General features: G+C 35.3%; 1 protein-coding gene across 3 annotated transcripts in view; it reads right to left on the bottom strand.

Annotated features, from left to right (window-relative positions):
- TNPO1 (transportin 1) overlaps positions 1–18,637 on the bottom strand; it is an 89,486-nt gene that overhangs the window by 29,065 nt on the left and 41,784 nt on the right. For all 3 annotated transcript variants that reach the window (XM_020915741.2, XM_070476804.1, XM_020915748.2), the window contains exons 4-9: positions 15,330–15,479; positions 12,527–12,633; positions 10,710–10,843; positions 9,971–10,052; positions 6,191–6,313; positions 4,076–4,194 (exon numbers count right to left, since the gene is read on the bottom strand). In XM_020915741.2, the coding sequence (XP_020771400.1) occupies positions 4,076–4,194; positions 6,191–6,313; positions 9,971–10,052; positions 10,710–10,843; positions 12,527–12,633; positions 15,330–15,479 (715 nt within the window). The remainder of the gene's footprint in view (positions 1–4,075; positions 4,195–6,190; positions 6,314–9,970; positions 10,053–10,709; positions 10,844–12,526; positions 12,634–15,329; positions 15,480–18,637) is intronic.

Raw genomic sequence — 18,637 nt, 5'->3', positions numbered from 1 at the left:
AGATTCACTGCAATCCCTATCAAATTACAGTATTTTCCACAGAACTAGAACAAATAATCTCACAATCTGTCTTAAAACGCAAAAGACCAGAGCAATCTTGAGAAAGAAAACAAAGTTGGAGGAATCAGGCTCCCTGACTTCAGACTATACTACAATACTACAGTAATCAAAACAGTATGGTACTGGCATATAAACAGAAATATGTTTCAGTCAGACAGGATAGTAAGTCCAGAGATAAACCCATGTATCTATGGTCACCTAATCCATGACAAAGAAAATAAGAATATACAATGGAGAAAAGTGTCTTCAATAAGTGGTGCCAGGAAAAGTGGACTGCTATACATGTAAAAGAACGGAATTAAACACTCCCTAACACCATACACAAAAATAAATGGATTAAAGACCTAAATTTAAGACCAGACACCATAAAACTTATATAGAGGAAAGCATCTGACATAAATTCCAGCATGATCTTTTTTGATCCACCTCCTAATGAACATAACAAAAACAAACAATGGGACCTAATTAAACTTTAAAACGCTTCTGTACAGCAAAGGAAACCATAAATAAAATGAAAAGACAATCCTCAGAATGGAAGAAAATAGTTGCAAACAAAGCACACAACAAGGAATTAATCTCTAGAACACACAAATAGCTCATGCAGCTCAAAAAAAGAAAAAAGGACACAAACAACCCAATCAAAAAGTGCAAGATCTAAACAGACATTTCTCCAAAGACATACAGACAGCAAAAAAGAAAAAGCACATGAAAAAAAGCTCACCGTAAAAAAGAACAAAAATAATGCCAATTGCAGCAACATGGACAGACCTAGAGATTGTCATACTGAGTGAAGTCAAGTCAGAGAGACAGAAAGACAAATATCATATCACTTATATGTGGAAAGAAAAAAAAATGGTACAAATGAACTTAAAAACAGAAATAAAGTCACAGATGCAGAAAATAAAGCTTATGGTCACAGGCGGGGGGCGGCCGTGCGCGCGCAGTGTTGGGCGGGATAAATTGGGAGATCGGGATTGACTAACAGTTTTATATAAAATGGGTTTCCCATGTGGCACAGTGGTAAAGAATCCACCTGCTAATTCAGGAGATACAAGAGATGTAGGTTTGATCCCTAGGCCAGAAAGATCCCCTGGAGAAGGAAATGGCAACCTACTCTAGTATTCTTGCCTGGGAAATCCCACGGACAGAGGAGCCTGGTGGACTACAGTCCACGGGGTCACAAGAGTTGGATGTGACTGAGTATGACAATATATAAAATAGGTGACTAAGTAGAGCACAGGGAATTCGACTTAAAATTCTGTAATGGCCTATATGGGAAAAGAACCTAAACATGAGTGGATATATGTGCTTGTGTAACTGGTTCACTTTGCTGCACATCTGAAGCTAAAAGAACATTGTAAATCAACTAACCTCCAATAAAAAATTATTTAAAAAATAAGATTACCTATATAATTACTTATATACACAGGCTAACAAGGAAAGCTATACAATAAACCGGTATCTTCAGAGGTGAGTGAGTAGGCTAAAAAGGGACAATATCCATCTTCTACTTTATTTCTAAATGGCTGATATCTTTACAATGAGCCTACATTCAGTATTTCTATTCCTTTTAATAAGAGATGATAGTGTTTAAAATATAAAAACAGAAAATTTGAAGGATTTTATTCAAAAGAAATAATGCAAAAAGGAAAAAAAGAGCTCTAGGTTAGCACAGTCTCAAAGTTTAGAAATTTTAATTTTCATTTCTTAAGAAATTTTCAATAAGAAAATAGTTAAGTTAGGATATTTATTCAATCTTAAATATTATGTAGTCACCAAAAGAGAAGGATGATGTCTGTAAACATGGAATTTCAGGTATACTGAAATATTTACGACTAGTTAAAAAAACATGTACCAAAGCACGTCAGGTAGAGGTCCAAACACTGACTTCAGCTCCTCTTGCAGCTACGATAGTTTTTGCCTTTGACATTCTTAAACTTTGTTTTCTCACTGTTCAACTATACATACTAAAATGAGTCTAATGAGGACAAAAGGTAGGAGAATACTCTGGAAACACCTAACAATGTCCACAGCCTGCTGCTTCCAAATTCTCTTTAATTGTTCTGTGAGGCATGGGAAAAGAATGAATAGGCAAAAGAAATTCATACTCATGTAAGTACCAGCTGTGGGCTTATTAATAAAGCAACTTCTTTATAACCTAGTGAGAAAGGTATAACGATCCCTATTTTACAGATGAATAAGCTAAGGTTCAAGCTTCCCAGGTGGCTCAGTGGTAAAGAATCCACCTGCCAATGCAAGAGATGCAGTTTGATCCCTGGGTTGGGAAGATCCCCTGGAGGAGGGCATGGCAACCCACTCCAGTATTCTTGCCTGGAGAATCCCATGGACAGAGGAGCCTGGTGGGCTACAGTCCATTGTGTCGACCGAACATGCACACATGCATACAGTATTAACACAGAAAAAAACACATTAAAAGACCACAAACCAAAAATAACTGATTAAAGAGACCACCAATTTATAACTGCTCTTATCATCTCCTAATGTTAAAGCTTAGGTTTGCATTAATAAAATCTCTTCAGCTTTATAAGAATTAATGTCTGTTTTTTATAAGACTTAGAATTATATGATCCAACAGTAAAAAATAAGCATAAGATAAAAGTGGCATCACAAATTAGACAGAAGAATAAATTTCTTGGTGGGGTGGGGGGTGAGTGGGGGGAAATCCATTTAGCAAACCTTACACTTTACTTCCAAATAAATTCTAGATTGATTAGAATAAAATATAGGTGGAATTGTTTTCTTGGTAAGAACTGACTACATGAAAATGAGAACATCTGAGTATACTAACTTCTGAAAAAAATGTGACTCCACTAATACAACATATTAAAACAAATGGTTATTTTTTTTGCGTATTAGATGGCTAAGATTAGAAAAACTGTAATTAATGGATGGCAAAAGTTGTGACAAGATGAGACACTGCTAGTGTATTATAAGCTGGTATAACTTCACGAGAGAACACCATGATGGAACAGTACTTCAAAGTTTAGACTAAAGACATGGATGAAAGGGCACAACTTATAAAAACTGACAAGAGCCAACCACAAAACAGTAAACCAAAATTTTTAACAGTAACTATAGACAGATGCCTTATTCATAGTATCAAACTTCTTTCTTTCCAAAACACTGAATATATGACATCTGGTATACAGTACTGGGCATCCCAGGTGGCTCAGGCTCAATGATAAAGGATCCACCTGCCAATGCAGGAGATGTGGATTCGATCCCTGAGTTGGGAAGATGACCTAGAGGAGGAAATGGCAACCCACTCCAGAATTCTTGCCTGGGAAATCCCAAGGACAGGGGAGACTGGTGGGCTACAGTCCATTGAGTCAACTGAACATGCACACATGCATACAGTATTAACACAGAAAAAAACACATTAAAAGACAACAAACACAAAATAACATCTGATTACTTAAGAGGGTGGAAATCCAATGGAGTTTAAGTTTTCACATAGAAAATTAAGTTTATGAGCCTGTATTTTATTTTCAAAAGAACGTGAGCACTACTTTAAAAAATAACTGACTTTAATTGATTTCATATGTATTTCATAAATCACTGTTATATACCTAAAAATAATAGCTTTACATCAAATTCAATTTATCTCAATACTGGAAAAATGTATTAAAAAACTGACTTAACAGCATTCATTGGTTTAAAAGTAGACTTAACAATATGTTAACCAAAAACTGCTTAGCATAACTAGTAAGAAGACCTTTGGAGGGGGAAGAGTCCATAGTCAAAATTACAAGATTATAAAAAATTGCCATGGATTATCCAAAATGTTATAATTAACAGTATAAACCACCCTCATGTAGTTTAGAAAACAAAAGGAATTGTTTCTTAAAAAAAAATGTCTTTACTTATACCATCAGTAAAATTAAGCTCGACTTCTTTAAAACTTCACTACCTGATGGCATAAGTATGCAATCTAAAAATATGAAAACAAGGAATCACTGTTAACAAGACAGCACTGGTAAGAAGAAATACTTACTTGGGAAGATGCCTTATGAGTACATCTTTGCAAATTGGTTGCTCAGCCAAAGTGAGCCAAAATTCGCAGGCTTCTAAAGCCACATTTTCATCTTGATCTTGGGTCCTCTGTAGCATGTACTGTAAGCAAAAGAGCCTTAGTATTCATCAGTTCAAAGCATACAATTAAACCTAATCCAATTTCAGCAAGTTAAAGAGTCCTTTGCTATGGGCCTTACCCTTTACAGCAGTTCTCAATTTAGAGTTTGGATTTAAAAAAAAAAAAAAAGCCTCCTAATCAATTCTAAAAAGCAGCCAAACTTAAGAACTACTGTTTTAGAATGTTGCCTAATATAAAGTGTCCAATTCATGTCTGTCTGCTTCTCAAAATAAACTCCATTAAACCTTTCATAAAATGGACCATCTTTTTATAATGTAACTACCCAAGTTGTTTCTTATAGTTACAACTATCCCTTGAACCAACCAAGGGTAGGGGTGCCAACCCTTCAAGCAGTCAAAAAAATCCACATATATAGCCAATCTTCCATATATGCAGTTCCTCTTGCAGTTTCAGCCTATCTTGGGTTATGTAGTACTGTAGTACATACTTAGTTAAAAAAAAAAAAAATCTATGAGTGGACCCATGCAGTTAAAACCTGTATTGTTCAAGGGTCAACTATATATATTAATACTTCCAATACTTAAGAAGATATATACATAGTATACAAGTTTTTTTTTAAAGAAAGTAGAGACATCAACTACAATTTTTAGTTGCCAACAAAATAGGTTTATCATATACTTTGAACATACCAAGCCAAATTCACTTAGTTGGAAGAACATCTATCTGATCTCCAAATCTATCCAAACCTACCCTCCTTTAAAAAAAATCTCAAAACCAGGAAATTCCCTGGTGATCCAGTGGCTACGACTCAGTGTTCTCTCTGCTGGGGCCCTGGGTTTGATCTCTAGTTGGGGAACTAAGATCCTGCAAGCCGTGCAGCTTGGCAAACCCCACCCCTCCATAAAAACCTTACATGCAAAAACAAAAGAATCAAAGGCATCAATTCCCAATGTACCTGGGGCTGAAACTTGGGTCAAGTGATGCATTCCTGAATGAAACGTCTCACATTACAAAATATAGCAACACAACCACTGTGATAGGTCACCCCCTCCCATGTCCTACTACAATGCGGAACATTGCTGAAGAAAGAATTGCAGTCTCACAAATTAGGTTCCCCAGGTGTGACATGACAAATGATAAAACATTTTTCTTAATTTTCTGGTTAACTCCAAACTCATGAAATTTTCAACCAACGCCACCAGATTCTTCGAAACACTTCAGAGAGAATAGATTTTATCAGCGAAAATGTCATTTATTCCCATTTTGCTGCTACATATCCTTATCACTACATCTATTTTCCCTAATGTTTTAGAAAAGGAATTGCTGAACATCACGAATGCTATCCTTCCTCTAACAGGTCTTAAAGATGCCATCCTTCAAGTTCAACTATGTTCAGTAACATGAAAATTAGGCATGACTCTTCTAGCAATAATGAGTATTGCCCAATGAATTACACTGTCCTAATAGTAAGTCGTTATTATGTATTCCTTACTTTAATTATGGCTGATCAGTGATCAATGCACTTACAATATCCTAACAAAATTATTTTAATCACATAAAAACTGAAAGAGAACCTTTTAAAATCTAAATGTTCTACTAGAACTCACTATAAAGGTTATGTATTTTCAACTTAGAAATCTGTTACCATAAATCAAAAGTTGATCAGATTAACTTACCAGTAACGTGTAGAAAACAAACTTTTATCTAATATAATTTTATTGGCCTAAGTTGTATCTAGTAAATACAAATAATCTAAATATTTCCTAGTTACACCACAGTTAAAAGCTATCTACTCCTGTAAATTACTTTCCTCTCTATAACATCTTAAATCTCATGAAAGAAAAATCACCATAATGATAATTTATAATTTTGAGGCAATCATAACAAATTTTTATACCTCCCCCCCCCCCCACAATGTGACAAATAAGAAAACAGTGATTTCACACTATATGTTTTGTGTCCAAGAGCTTCCTTGAGGGGAAGAGGAGGAGAAAGTTTTTAAATTGCTTGTATTACCTCAACTATATTATGCATGTGAGGAAGCAGGCGATCCATCCGAACTTCAAGCAACATTACAAGTGCCCGGCATACATTTTTCCGTACCTCTGGTTCTTCATCACCAGCCAAGGCGAAGAGATTCTATTGCACAAGAAAAATTTTCTTCTAGTTAAATATTCCAATATACTAGAAAGGTTTATACATAATAATATTACCTGCAAGGTGGTAATATTTAAAGAAATTCTAAGATATAGCACAAATAAAGGCTTATGAATTAATTGGCCCACAGTATTAGATTATAAAGACAAACACAGGAAGCTAACTGCCAAAAATTATGATTTCAGTAAATGATCTATAGCCATTCTTTCAAACAAGCATATGAATGGCTGTGTTCTGAAGTAATTTTTAGTTTGCGAGAATAAAACCATGTCATTAGGACAGAGGAGCATTCATCCATCCAGCTCACCCAGAAGTAAAGATAATTATTAAAATAGCATCTGATTTACCCTTCAAAATTACTGTCAAGAGAGTATTCCTACCAACACTGATTCTTAATAGGCGCATGTTCTGTAAAAGCATCAACAATTGGGACATATATACTGAGAGTTTCTAACAACCTAACCCTAAACTGTTTTTCACTAAGTCAAACGATTAAAAAATAATAAAGGAAGGAATCAATCTGATGCTGTTCTCAACAAGCTTCTCTAAAAGTGAAAAAAAGAAAAAAAAACCTGAATGGTTCTCCAATCAGCAACAACCCCAAGATGTTGTTATTCAATTTTACAGATTGAGAGAGAAATGCAGGTTAGACATCATGTAACTTGCAAGCAAGTGGGGGACCCTGAATTTGGTTTTCACAAAATTATGGGTAAGTCCACACTCAATTCACTAACAAGCCTTCACTAGAAGTTGTCTCTTGAAGAGGTTCAAGTGGAGATTTGAGAAGAAAAAACAGTAAGCCTTCCCTATCTCACTCCTGAGGTTTTTACTTTATTTACACACAAACGCACACACACAAATTGAAAGCAGCAAAAAAAGAGCTAAAATAATTAAGTAAAATCCAATGTGTCCCACTGTCTCTTCCCAGGACCACAGAAACATCTCCAAATAGATGAATCTGAAATCTTATTACAAAGAAAGGGTAAGACGATAGAATAACTTAAATATCAAATGTGACAGTATGTTGCATTGTGAGAACTTTACTTTTTCCAAATCCTGCCTCTATTTCTGAGGCTTTCAAAACTCTGTAGTTGTACTTTTAATTTTAGATAGTCGGAAATAGTACTGTTTTTCCAGCAGGTGCTGCTTATATGCAATCTTTCATTAAATTTGATGCTGTCTTACACATGAATACCCAGCTTTATCAAGGTATGTTCTAGCCATGTATTAGTGACCAATACACTTTTCATCAATCAACCCTGCGTATTCACTGGAAGGACTAATGCAGAAGCTCCAATACTTTGGCTACCTGATGTGAAAAAACTCACTGGAAAAACCCTGATGCTGGGAAAGACTGAGGGCATGAGAAGCAGGGGTGACACAGAATTGAGACGGTTGGATGGCATCACTGACTCAATGAACATGAGTCTGAGCAAACTCCAGGAGACAGTGAAGGACAGAAAAACCTGGTGTGCTACAGTCCATGGAATCACAAAGAGTTGGGCACAACTTGGTGACTGAACAACAGCACTTTTCATCAGTACCATCAGCCTCAGCAGGCATGACTTCAATCCCTGATAAAACCACTGGTAACTGAAGAAAAGGATGAAGAACTGGGTGAACTTTATTGTATTATCAAGCAGCAAAGAAGTGTTAATATGGTATTTAACACTAATGGAAAATAATTTTAAATGTCAGGAAATGTTCTTGTTCCACTTGCTAAGCATGGTCCTGTGGAGTTTTCATCTTCAGAAAATTTTATTCTAAATTACATCTCTGAATAAGATGCTGGTGTATCCATCACTGTTCTCTTTAATAAGCTATTAAAGAACACTACTGAGTGGAAATACTATTGTAATTACAACAAAAACTACTACTGCTTCTAAAAATAACAGCAGTAGCTAGCATGTGGAGTGCTTACTTTCCATCAGGCACTGTTCCATTTTTAGCAAATACCTTTATAACAATCCAACAAAGTAGGGTCTATTATTAGCTTTATTAAAAACTGAAAATACCAGTTAAATGATTAAAAACTGAAAATACCAGTTAAATGAGGTGCCCAAGGTTAACAGCTGCTAAGCTGTGGAGCTGGGATCTGAACACAGGCAGTCTTACTCTCCAGACTTCTGATCCTACCTGCATTGGAAGTAGTCCACTACCCTCTACCCCAAACTAGACTGAGCACCCTGAAGCATGAGATTTATGTACTGTTAGCACCGGGCACAGTGGGTACTCAGCACAAAGCACCCTGAAGCATGAGATTTATGTACTGTTAGCACTGGGCACAGCAGGTACTCAGCACAAAGCATCCTGAAGCATGAGATTTATGTACTGTTAGCACTGGGCACAGTGGGTACTCAGCACAAAGCACCCTGAAGCATGAGATTTATGTACTGTTAGCACTGGGCACAGTGGGTACTCAGCACAAAGCACCCTGAAGCATGAGATTTATGTACTGTTAGCACCAGGCACAGCGGGTACTCAGCACAAAGCACCCTAAAGCATGAGATTTATGTACTGTTAGCACCAGGCACAGTGGGTACTCAGCACAAAGCACCCTGAAGCATGAGATTTATGTACTGTTAGCACCAGGCACAGCGGGTACTCAGCACAAAGCACCCTGAAGCATGAGATTTATGTACTGTTAGCACCAGGCACAGTGGGTACTCAGCACAAAGCACCCTGAAGCATGAGATTTATGTACTGTTAGCACTGGGCACGGCAGGTACTCAGCACAATGCATTAAGATGCATGGTTTTGTTTTCAAATGGCTTGAGGGCTCTAATGGCTGCTACTTGTAGTTGGCTGGTTCGATTCAATACAGTCGCTCAGTTGTTTAAGAAAGAAGTTTGTCAATTTAAGTGATAAGGAAAAAAAGACAATTTTCCCTCAGCGCTTTCTGGTAATTTCCCGACAGGAATACCAGCAGTATGGTCTCTGGAGGATCTTTTTTTTTTTAAAGAACAGTTGAAAAGGAATAGACTAAATTTCATTTGATGAAAATAAAAGTAAAATACTTAAGGAACTTTAATAACCCTTTCAAAATCGCTGTTACCAAGCAGAAGTCCAGAAAAGAAACGCCACTGCTTAGAGTTGAATGGCCAAAAAAAAACTACATCTGTCGTCTTTCCGCTTTTATTAAAAAGTAACTTCAGAAATGCTCACTAAAGATGCATCAATTTTTCTCCCACACCTCTCATTTTACACTGAAAACCAATGGAAAAAATAGAAGTGCTATCCTTTCAGTCTAAACCTTCAGATTCTTTATCAAATTTACTCAACCTCTTCATGTTCCTATCACAAATGAGTGTGGAGGCTTAATTTCCATATGCAATTTGAACAGTACACTGAAGCAGAAATTTCTATAATCAAGGTATCAAACAAACATATATCACAGTGTTTATACAAATAAAAAACTCAGTATGAAAAAAAAAAAGTATGAAAAGAAGTTTTTTTCCCCAGTTAACAAGAATTATAAAGTTTATACTGTATCCAATTTTAATACTATCACAAGCAATTTAAATATTGCCAATTCATAATTACAAGCTATTACATTCATAAAATAAAACTATACGCAATTAACATTTTCCAGCCTTCTCAAAACTAAGGTGGGGTGGGGGGTGGGGAGGAAAATCTTACCTCAATAAAGGAGTCAATGTGCAACATCAGAGCTTGAGTTCTACTGATGATAAACTGATTGACACATGCAACAGCATGAGACCTAGAAACAAAATTTAAAATATGTTCATTGAAGCTTTTTTCTATTTACAGGAGACAGGCAAGAATTTAATTATTCCTCCATAAAAATATTATGGTGTATGTATAGCCATACACACACACACACACACACACACACACACACACCATTAAGAAGACCGAGTCAAAATTCTCTATGTACTAACATATCCTTCACATTCTCTCTGTGTCAAGTGAAAAATGCAGGTTGTGGGGCAATAACTTGTAAGAAAGTGTAAAAGTGTCTAAAAGGACTTGTTCACTCTCAAGAGTAGGAGGCTGGGTGGGGACACAATGAGAACTACTTTAGATTTAAAAACAATGGGTATGCATTCCTTTTGAGAGGGCTTCCCAGTTGGCTCAGTGGTAAAGAATCCACCTGCAACGCAGGAGACGTAGGTTCGATCCCATTCCATCTCTGGGTTGGGAAGACCCCCTGAGGAGGGCATGGCAACCCACTCCAGTATTCTTGCCTGGAGAATCCCATGGATAGAGGAGCCTGGTGGGCTACAGTCCTTGGGGTCGCAAAGAGGTGGACATGACTTAGTGACTGAGCACACATGCAATCACAAAAGTACTAGGTAATGCAAAATAAGTTTGTATCAGAGTTTATAAATGAATTTAATACTGGCTATATAGATACCTTATTTTTGGACTACTGTGCTTGAAGAACTGTAAAAATTTGGGAATCATGATGTTGAGAGGACGATCTAAAACATCACTATCTAAAATCTCAGCAGAATCTTCACAAATTTTCTGAAGGGCGCCAAATGCTCCCTGTAAAAGACATTTCGATTATTAGAATTAATAATGAAGCCATTTTAAAAGCAAATTGAGGAATATTAACTAATTTGTACAGATTAATGTTTTCAGCCCACATAAAATTTGAATCACGAAATCCATATATTTAATCATCAATTTTAAGAAAAATTATACCACTGATTTAAAACCTTAATTTAAACATAATGGCACATTTTAATTTTAGCATTAAATGACTCAGAATTAGAATTTTGGTTGGCAGGGATTGTAAGTAATGACATCTTACTAAAAAACAACTTTTGAAGTATTCTTGTCAATTTTAAATCAACACTAATTTTTCTCTTATTAAATATTGGTATGTTAAAACAATGTAAAACTCTTACGTTTATGTATAGGTCTATTTAACCACTGTATCACTTCTTTTTGAAATACAGAAAGAAACCTTAAAAAATTATTTACATATAAATCATTCACTTATAAAAATTGTATTCAACAGGCAGTTTCCCTACAGCCATTTTACAACCAAGTGGCTTATCTGGAGAGGTCCTGTATACAACGTCTAGCCTATCAGTTACCTCAACCACCTAGTTTACTGTTTATAACTGTATCAGCAGTACCTTGGTGCTTATTCTCTACAGCACAGTTAACTAAATACTGTATGACAGCAGCTCCACGATTTCATGATTATCAGTTTAAACGTTTTATTCTTGGAAAGTGCTTAAGATTTTGGTCTTTTATGTTGTTGTCTTTGTACCAAAGCACTATTTAAATTTTCATCAACTGTTACCCTACAGCTAAGTATTATTTTTATTTTAGTTTTCCTATAATCTTAGGCTATTTCCAAGGCATTACTAGAAAACATATATATGAGAATGCAAGCTTTTTTCCTTTTAAGGAGGGAAAAGAGTGACTTTTCAAGACTCCTTTTTGCTAGCTTCCCCTCTCCCTAGTCTTCTCTTCCCCCAGTAATTTGGCAATAAACATAAGTCAAACAGACCACCTGATTCCTTTACATTAGGTTATTTTTATACCCGCCCTGCCTCCAAGCCTTGCTCTTTTTTGAGGAGATTAAGTCACTGCCTTGAGAGGCAAAACATCTTAAATGATTTCCATTTAAAACATTAGCAGGTCTCCACCTGCTAATGAAAGAGATGGTTAAGGTCCTCATCAGATGAGAAGTTACAGGAAAACAAATCCATACAGACTCCCTCTTGTCTCCCCAAATGGAAAGGTTGCTACTGATGTGATCAGTGACAAACAACAAGAGATTATAATTTATAATTAAAACAATACTAGATATACCTCAGACGTATCATGCAAGAGGCAGCACAACAACTTAGAGACACTGAAAATGTACCCATGGTCTGGGAATTCAGGAAATTTAATTAAGCCCATCTTCGAAAAATACTACAACTGATTAAGCTTGACAACAGCTTTGCTGATGATACACATACACACCCAAGAATAGCTCTAAAATACAAAAACAGGAGCTGTTTCTCTGTAGGAAGTATAGTAAAGAGGTTTCATAACTTAATGGTCTTTATAGAAAACAGTAAGGTAAATGATCACTGACTTAAAACAAAAAGGTAACTTTAGGTCTCTAAGTTTTGGTGTTTTTTGTTTCAGAGGAATTTTTTTCCCCTCAAGATTACTAATACACAACATGACAAGGAAAGTTTTATATGAAGCAAAAATCCTCACCTCACAAGTGTTGTAATCTTCAGAATCCAACAGGCTGCAGAGTTTTGGTAAGAGGTCAGGCCAATTCTGCAATTCTCCCTTGGAGGCTATAGTTGTGATCAAAATACCTTGAAAGAAAACACATCTGTTTAGGAAATGTGAGTGCATTATGTTATATACTGCCTCGTGGGTAACCACAAGCCAATGCCAAGTGCTTATATCATGTGCTTGCAAGTGGGTTCACAAGCACACACACAAACACATTTAAATGTTCCAAATCATGGTAAGACTTGCAAATCATGTCAATAGCAATATTTATCAAGGATCCTTGCATCACCACAGTGTATCTATGGAAAATCCCAGCAGAAACCAGAGCCATTTCTAATCTTGTTTTCCAACACTTCACCCTCTTTATTTTTAACAAGTATCTGTACAAAAGACAACTTGCTCTTCTCCAATAATGCCAAGAATACTTTTACTAATTAAAACTACTCCTATTTTATAAAAAATACATACAGAAGAGCAGAAAGAAAATACACCAAAATGTTATTAGCAACACTTACTACTGGGTGATGAATATGACTGTTAGATTCAAATAAAAACACATCAAAGAATAGCTCTCTGACTTAACCTAGTATCAAAGCCGTGACCCATGGTAGAGAAAGTTGATGAGCCGTCAGTCCAGAACATTCCTGCACGCCCACTCTGTTAGCAACAACCCCTCTCCTAAAAAGACAGGCCATACACCCCTACAACAATTCCCAATTATGGGGATCAAGGATGAATCACTGGCAAGGTGATCATGGATTGTGGAGGCCTGAGTGACACAGGCTTGCTGACTGATCATGTCACTCTGACTGACTGGATTATTTCAACTGTGCTGTGTAATTTAGCTGTGTGAGTTAAGGATCATGCAAATACAGAAATATGTAACAAAAAAGTTTTGTGTCAGTGTTTTTCTCTGCCTTAGAAAATTTAACATTGGTTAACATAATGTAATATGCTTAGTGATTACAGATCTTTCAGCACCGTAATTAAAGAGTATAAACTGACAGTAGGCAAATTATATGTACTTCAAATTATTACTCTGTAAAAGAAAATTTTTAAAAGAGAAAAAGTTCTCTCTTCATAGTTATTTTGAGAATTCAGTGAGATATGTACACAAAATGCAGAGCATATAATAATAATTATTACTGAACAACAGATTCTACTGTTTGTGTGCATAAATTCTCTGAGTTTTCCATTGCCGGTTTTGAGAAGATTGCTCCCAAAGGTAAAGAGCGAAAAAAATGTAAAGAGAAAAGTTGGCCAGGATTTACTCCCCACTGAAAAAATTAAACTATATGGTAAGGATCATTTTAAAGATCAAGTTACTTTCTGGTGAGAACAAAAAGCAGCAAGACTTCTTGCCATGTATTCTTTCCCAAAGTCAAAATATAACACTTGTGGGAACAAGAAAGTTCTGGATCTGCCTAAAGGAAACCAAGTCATGTTTTAAAACAAGCAATAATAAAAATTAAACACAAGATAAAATTTGGTACTAACAGTCTGCTGACACTCACGGCTTCTAAGACAATATTAAAGAATATTTGCAGACTGACAAATTCAAATTAATCTGGCCTCATATAATTGCATCCACTCACAAAAAAAATTCTAATGCTACTGTAGTTACAAAAAGTGAAAAACTTTAATTCTCAGTGGATTTAGCAAAGATGGGCGTGAAAACTGAGTACTCAGCAGTACCCATTACAAACCAACTATACATTCTTTAACAACAGAAACAATTCTACATCTATCTAATGGGTTACCACAGTCACTGAAATGTGGTCCTTCCAAATACATTTCCTTGGCAAGATTTACAAAACGCATTGTTAAGATTAAAAAAAAAGTTAAAGACTGGTATACACTCACCATCTTTTTTTTTTTTAAACCAGTGTCAAGAGTCTGGTAGAAAATCAGGCCTACATGAGGGTCCATAAGAACAACCTAGGGAGTGAGACCCTTTTCTCACATTATAAATGCCCTCTACATATCCTATTTAAAATGAGTGTTAATAATGGCAATGTTTAATATTTGGAGGGAAGTTACAAAGAGCTTCTGTTTGGTAAGTAAGAGATAAACCATGTACTTTTCAAACCCACCAGGAGACAAAATATACAAAAGCAGAGAACTTTTAATGAAAATGACTGATTCATTATGGAAGTTCTTAACTGACTCCCATTTAACCAATCTGATTAACAGAAGCTTTCTAGATCCCTGTGAAATATAGCTGCTGAAACCCCATGGCATATGAAATCTACCCACTGGTGGACTATTCTATAGTACATGTTTATTTCTGCTTCTACCAGAGGATGTGTGTGCTTAGCAACAGTCAGTTATGTTGGTTCCCAGAACTACTTATTTCAGTTACTGTAATTAAACATTTTAATATAGTATTTCATAAAATATTTCATAAAATGATAGAAATTTGTTCTTCCACTAAAAGCAAGTTGAAATACTCTAAAAAGACTAAAAAATTGACATTAATTAGGTGCATACAAGGCAAATAATAAAAACAGGGGGGAAATAGTCCTACACTAGTATCACTTTTTAACACCCCATTTTAACCAACTTTGATAAAGCAACTACTAGTGAACCTGGTCTCACAGGATTAAGAGAACTTTTACTGTAATCATTAACATTATATCAAAAGAAGCAATGAAAAATTTTCCCCATCATAATTCAACATGAACTGGATGACAAAAATTCCTATGGAAATGATCAGTCATGTCAGAAACCAACCCAGTCACAAACAAGATAAGCAAAATTTTAACAGATTACTTACCTACAGTAGCTCTAATCAGAGGAGAGGAGTCACCAATATTGTTTAAACATTCACTCTTAATAAAGTCTGTTACACCATTTGGGAAGTTCTGAAAGTGTGCTTTCACATTATTCTTCAAAATGAGACCACTCAATGATCTTGTGGGTTCATCTGTAATAAAATAACACTACTACTGAGTTTTAAAGTAGTTTTCATTTCAAAATATATCAAGAATGTAACTTCTAAAATATATTAAAAAATTGATTGTAATATTTCATTAATCTGCTATACCCAGGGGGGAAATATACTGTAAATGATTACAAAGGATTAGCTTCATGATTTACAGTTCAGGGTTTCTCAACCTTGGCATTATTGACATTCTGGGCCAGGTAACTCTTTCTTTAGGAGTGCCGTCCTGTGCACTCCAAGATGTTTAGCAGTATCACTGACCACAGGTGCCAGTATCACCTTTCCAAATTGTGACAACAAAAATGTTTCCAGATAATGTCAAGTCTCCTTGGGCAGTGAGGAGGGGATGGGTGGGGGGAACACGACAAAACTGCACCTGGTTGAGAACCACTGATTTAATTTAAGTTTATATATGGCCAATGTACTCAAGCTTTATTGGAACCTGATATAAACATCAAATTAGATATAAAAGTATTAGTTACTAAACATAGCCTATTAAAAATTAAGTGGACAAAGAACATATGGGATCACCTTCACAAACAAATAATTGCCGTTCATTTATATCATGTTTTTCACTTGCCTCTGAGCTAAAAAGAAAAGGGGGGAGAGGGTAAAACAATTTTTAAATTTCCAGAAGATTAAATAAAAAAGAATCTACGTAAAAGAAGTTTAATCCGTAGATATTAACAAATTCTGAAGAACCAATTTAATATTAGTAGAATATAACTGATGCTTTAAGAATCTGTATTATCACCAACAATATTAGCAACAGTCAACATTTTCTCAATGCTCATTACATACCAAACACTGCTAAGTGCTTTCCAAGTAGTTTACATTTAACCCTCACAACCTCGTAAGAATTAATTTATCTCCACTGCACAAACAAGGAAACTGAGGCCTTTGCCTAACTCACACAGAATTGACTACGAGTTGCCAGTTGCAGAAGCCGAAGTATCAACCTGAGGAGTTTGTCTCCAGAGTCTATACTTGAGGGTGGTACATAGTATCACCCTCCTTAAAGGGCTGGAAGGTGTGCAGAGCTGGTATACTGAACACAGTGTGCTACTTCAGCACTACTGTTTTACGTCCTTTATTAAAACATAAAATAACCCAACTTGTTCTAGCTAGTTCAATATGTTCCCAAAGTCTGACTGGTATTGAACTCTTCAAGAGTACAGCACGGGGGGACAGAAAGACTGTGTTTCTTTGCAAATAAACCATTAGAGCCACCACCACAACACAGCCTATGAGTCTTTTATGTCACCCTCTGAAAATTTCTTCCTGGTTTCAATTACCACCATTCAATCAGTAACTTAGAAAAAAAGCAATTCTAAATTCTCTTCAAAGTTTAAAACTACCATAAAATAAAAGAATAGCCAGATATTTAACTTCCTCGAGCAATACATGTTTTGGTCTTGTTAGCCATCAATAATTCAGTTGTATAATTTTATTTTAAATGGCATGTGTATTTGCTTACAACAAACACACTATACCATTTTTACAACTATGATTACAAGATGGAGAGTTTTTAAAAAATCACAAGGTGAAAGGAGTTAAAATTAACTACGTCCTCTTTCTTAAAGACTCCCTTACTAGGTCTCAATTCTCATTTGCAGAGTGAGGGAAGGAGAGGAGCTGACCTCTGAGGTCTCTCCATATCTAAAATTTTACTGCAGTAATGGCAAAAAAGTTCCTAAATAAATAAGCATGTTGATTTAGACTTTACTTGTGCTCTTTCTTTAATATGGTTGGTCATAATGCTAATTTTTTAAAACAGAAAACTAGATATAGCAACCTTGTGTCCCAAATAAATGAATAAACACAGGAAGAAATAGCAAATATTACATAAAACCTTTTCCAACTTTTCATGGTTTTATAATTCATAGGTCTTCTGGGAGACAGTTACACACCAACCTCTCTTGCTGCTATCTGAATTGTAAGTTTGCCATTTGTTTGCTTTTAAAAATACTTCTGATGTATCCTCATATCCCAAGAAAGTTTTAAGAAAGAGTGTAACATTATAACAATCTTAACATTCGGAATTTAAGGACAGAGAATAGATGGCTTGGTGAAAATAAAATTTTCAAGTAAAACAGTATGTTTAGAAAAATTCATTTATTAAATATACAGTTCTTAAGAGCATTATCTGATTACAACTACTATGTGGGAAAAATGAAATTTCTATATTAAGAAATAACACATCATGTTAATGTGTATTTATCAAACTAAGAACATTAACTGCTGAATTTAAAGATATGCCAAAGGACTTTTTAGTTTTTTTCAATTTAAATTTTGAAATTTCTAAAGTTTCTCTTACATGCTTCAATCACAAAATTCCTAAAATTAACTAGAAAATTTTAAAATAATTCAAAATAAATCACTATACACTGGCATGAAATATTAAAATCTAAATAAATACAAGATTAGCGAGATTTTAAGGTCATTAACCTGCTCGCTAGTGCTTAGAGTTGAAACCTTACATACGGTCTGGTAGTCTAACACAAGCATTTTGTAGATGAAAAAAAGAGATGAAATGAGTGTCAGAGTTTAAGACATTTCCCAACTCCAAGTGTAGTGCTTTTAGTAACTACAGAAGCACTAATGAAGCACCATGACTTCTGAAAGGCTAAGTATAGTGCTTTCATTTAGAGGCCAATCAGTTGCTCAAAAAATACCTGAGTGCATTCTGAGTGTCTGACAACATTCCAGGAAGGGAATACTCAACTCTAAGAACACCTCTCACTACAACGTAAGCTCCATGAGGACAGAGATTCTTATTATTCTGTTCACTTTTATTGCTCTTGAGCCAGCAAACTGCCTGGCAAGGAGTGGTGCTCCATAAATATTTGTGTAATAAATAAAGTCGAGAGAGACACATTACATGTATAGGAAACAATCAAATGACCATGTCATTTAAAAATCAAATTAGTTTTCAAGCTTTGTTATAGAAGTAATTTAAAATGGTTGCAGAATAGTTAATGAAAAGGTTTCATGTATACTGTTAGAAGGTTTTAAAAGTTTACAAGAGTCTATGAATAGAATGATTCTACTTTTTGTTAACAATTAAAATAGTACATGGCCATATAACTGAAGTACAGAATTAAGGGATTAACAATTATCTGGTGATGGGATTATAAATG

This window comes from Odocoileus virginianus, chromosome 14 (genome assembly GCF_023699985.2).
Source record: "Odocoileus virginianus isolate 20LAN1187 ecotype Illinois chromosome 14, Ovbor_1.2, whole genome shotgun sequence".
Classification (NCBI taxonomy): Eukaryota; Metazoa; Chordata; class Mammalia; order Artiodactyla; family Cervidae; genus Odocoileus; species Odocoileus virginianus.
The sequence above is the reverse complement of the archived record's forward strand: the minus strand, read 5'-3'. Positions and strand labels throughout refer to the sequence as shown.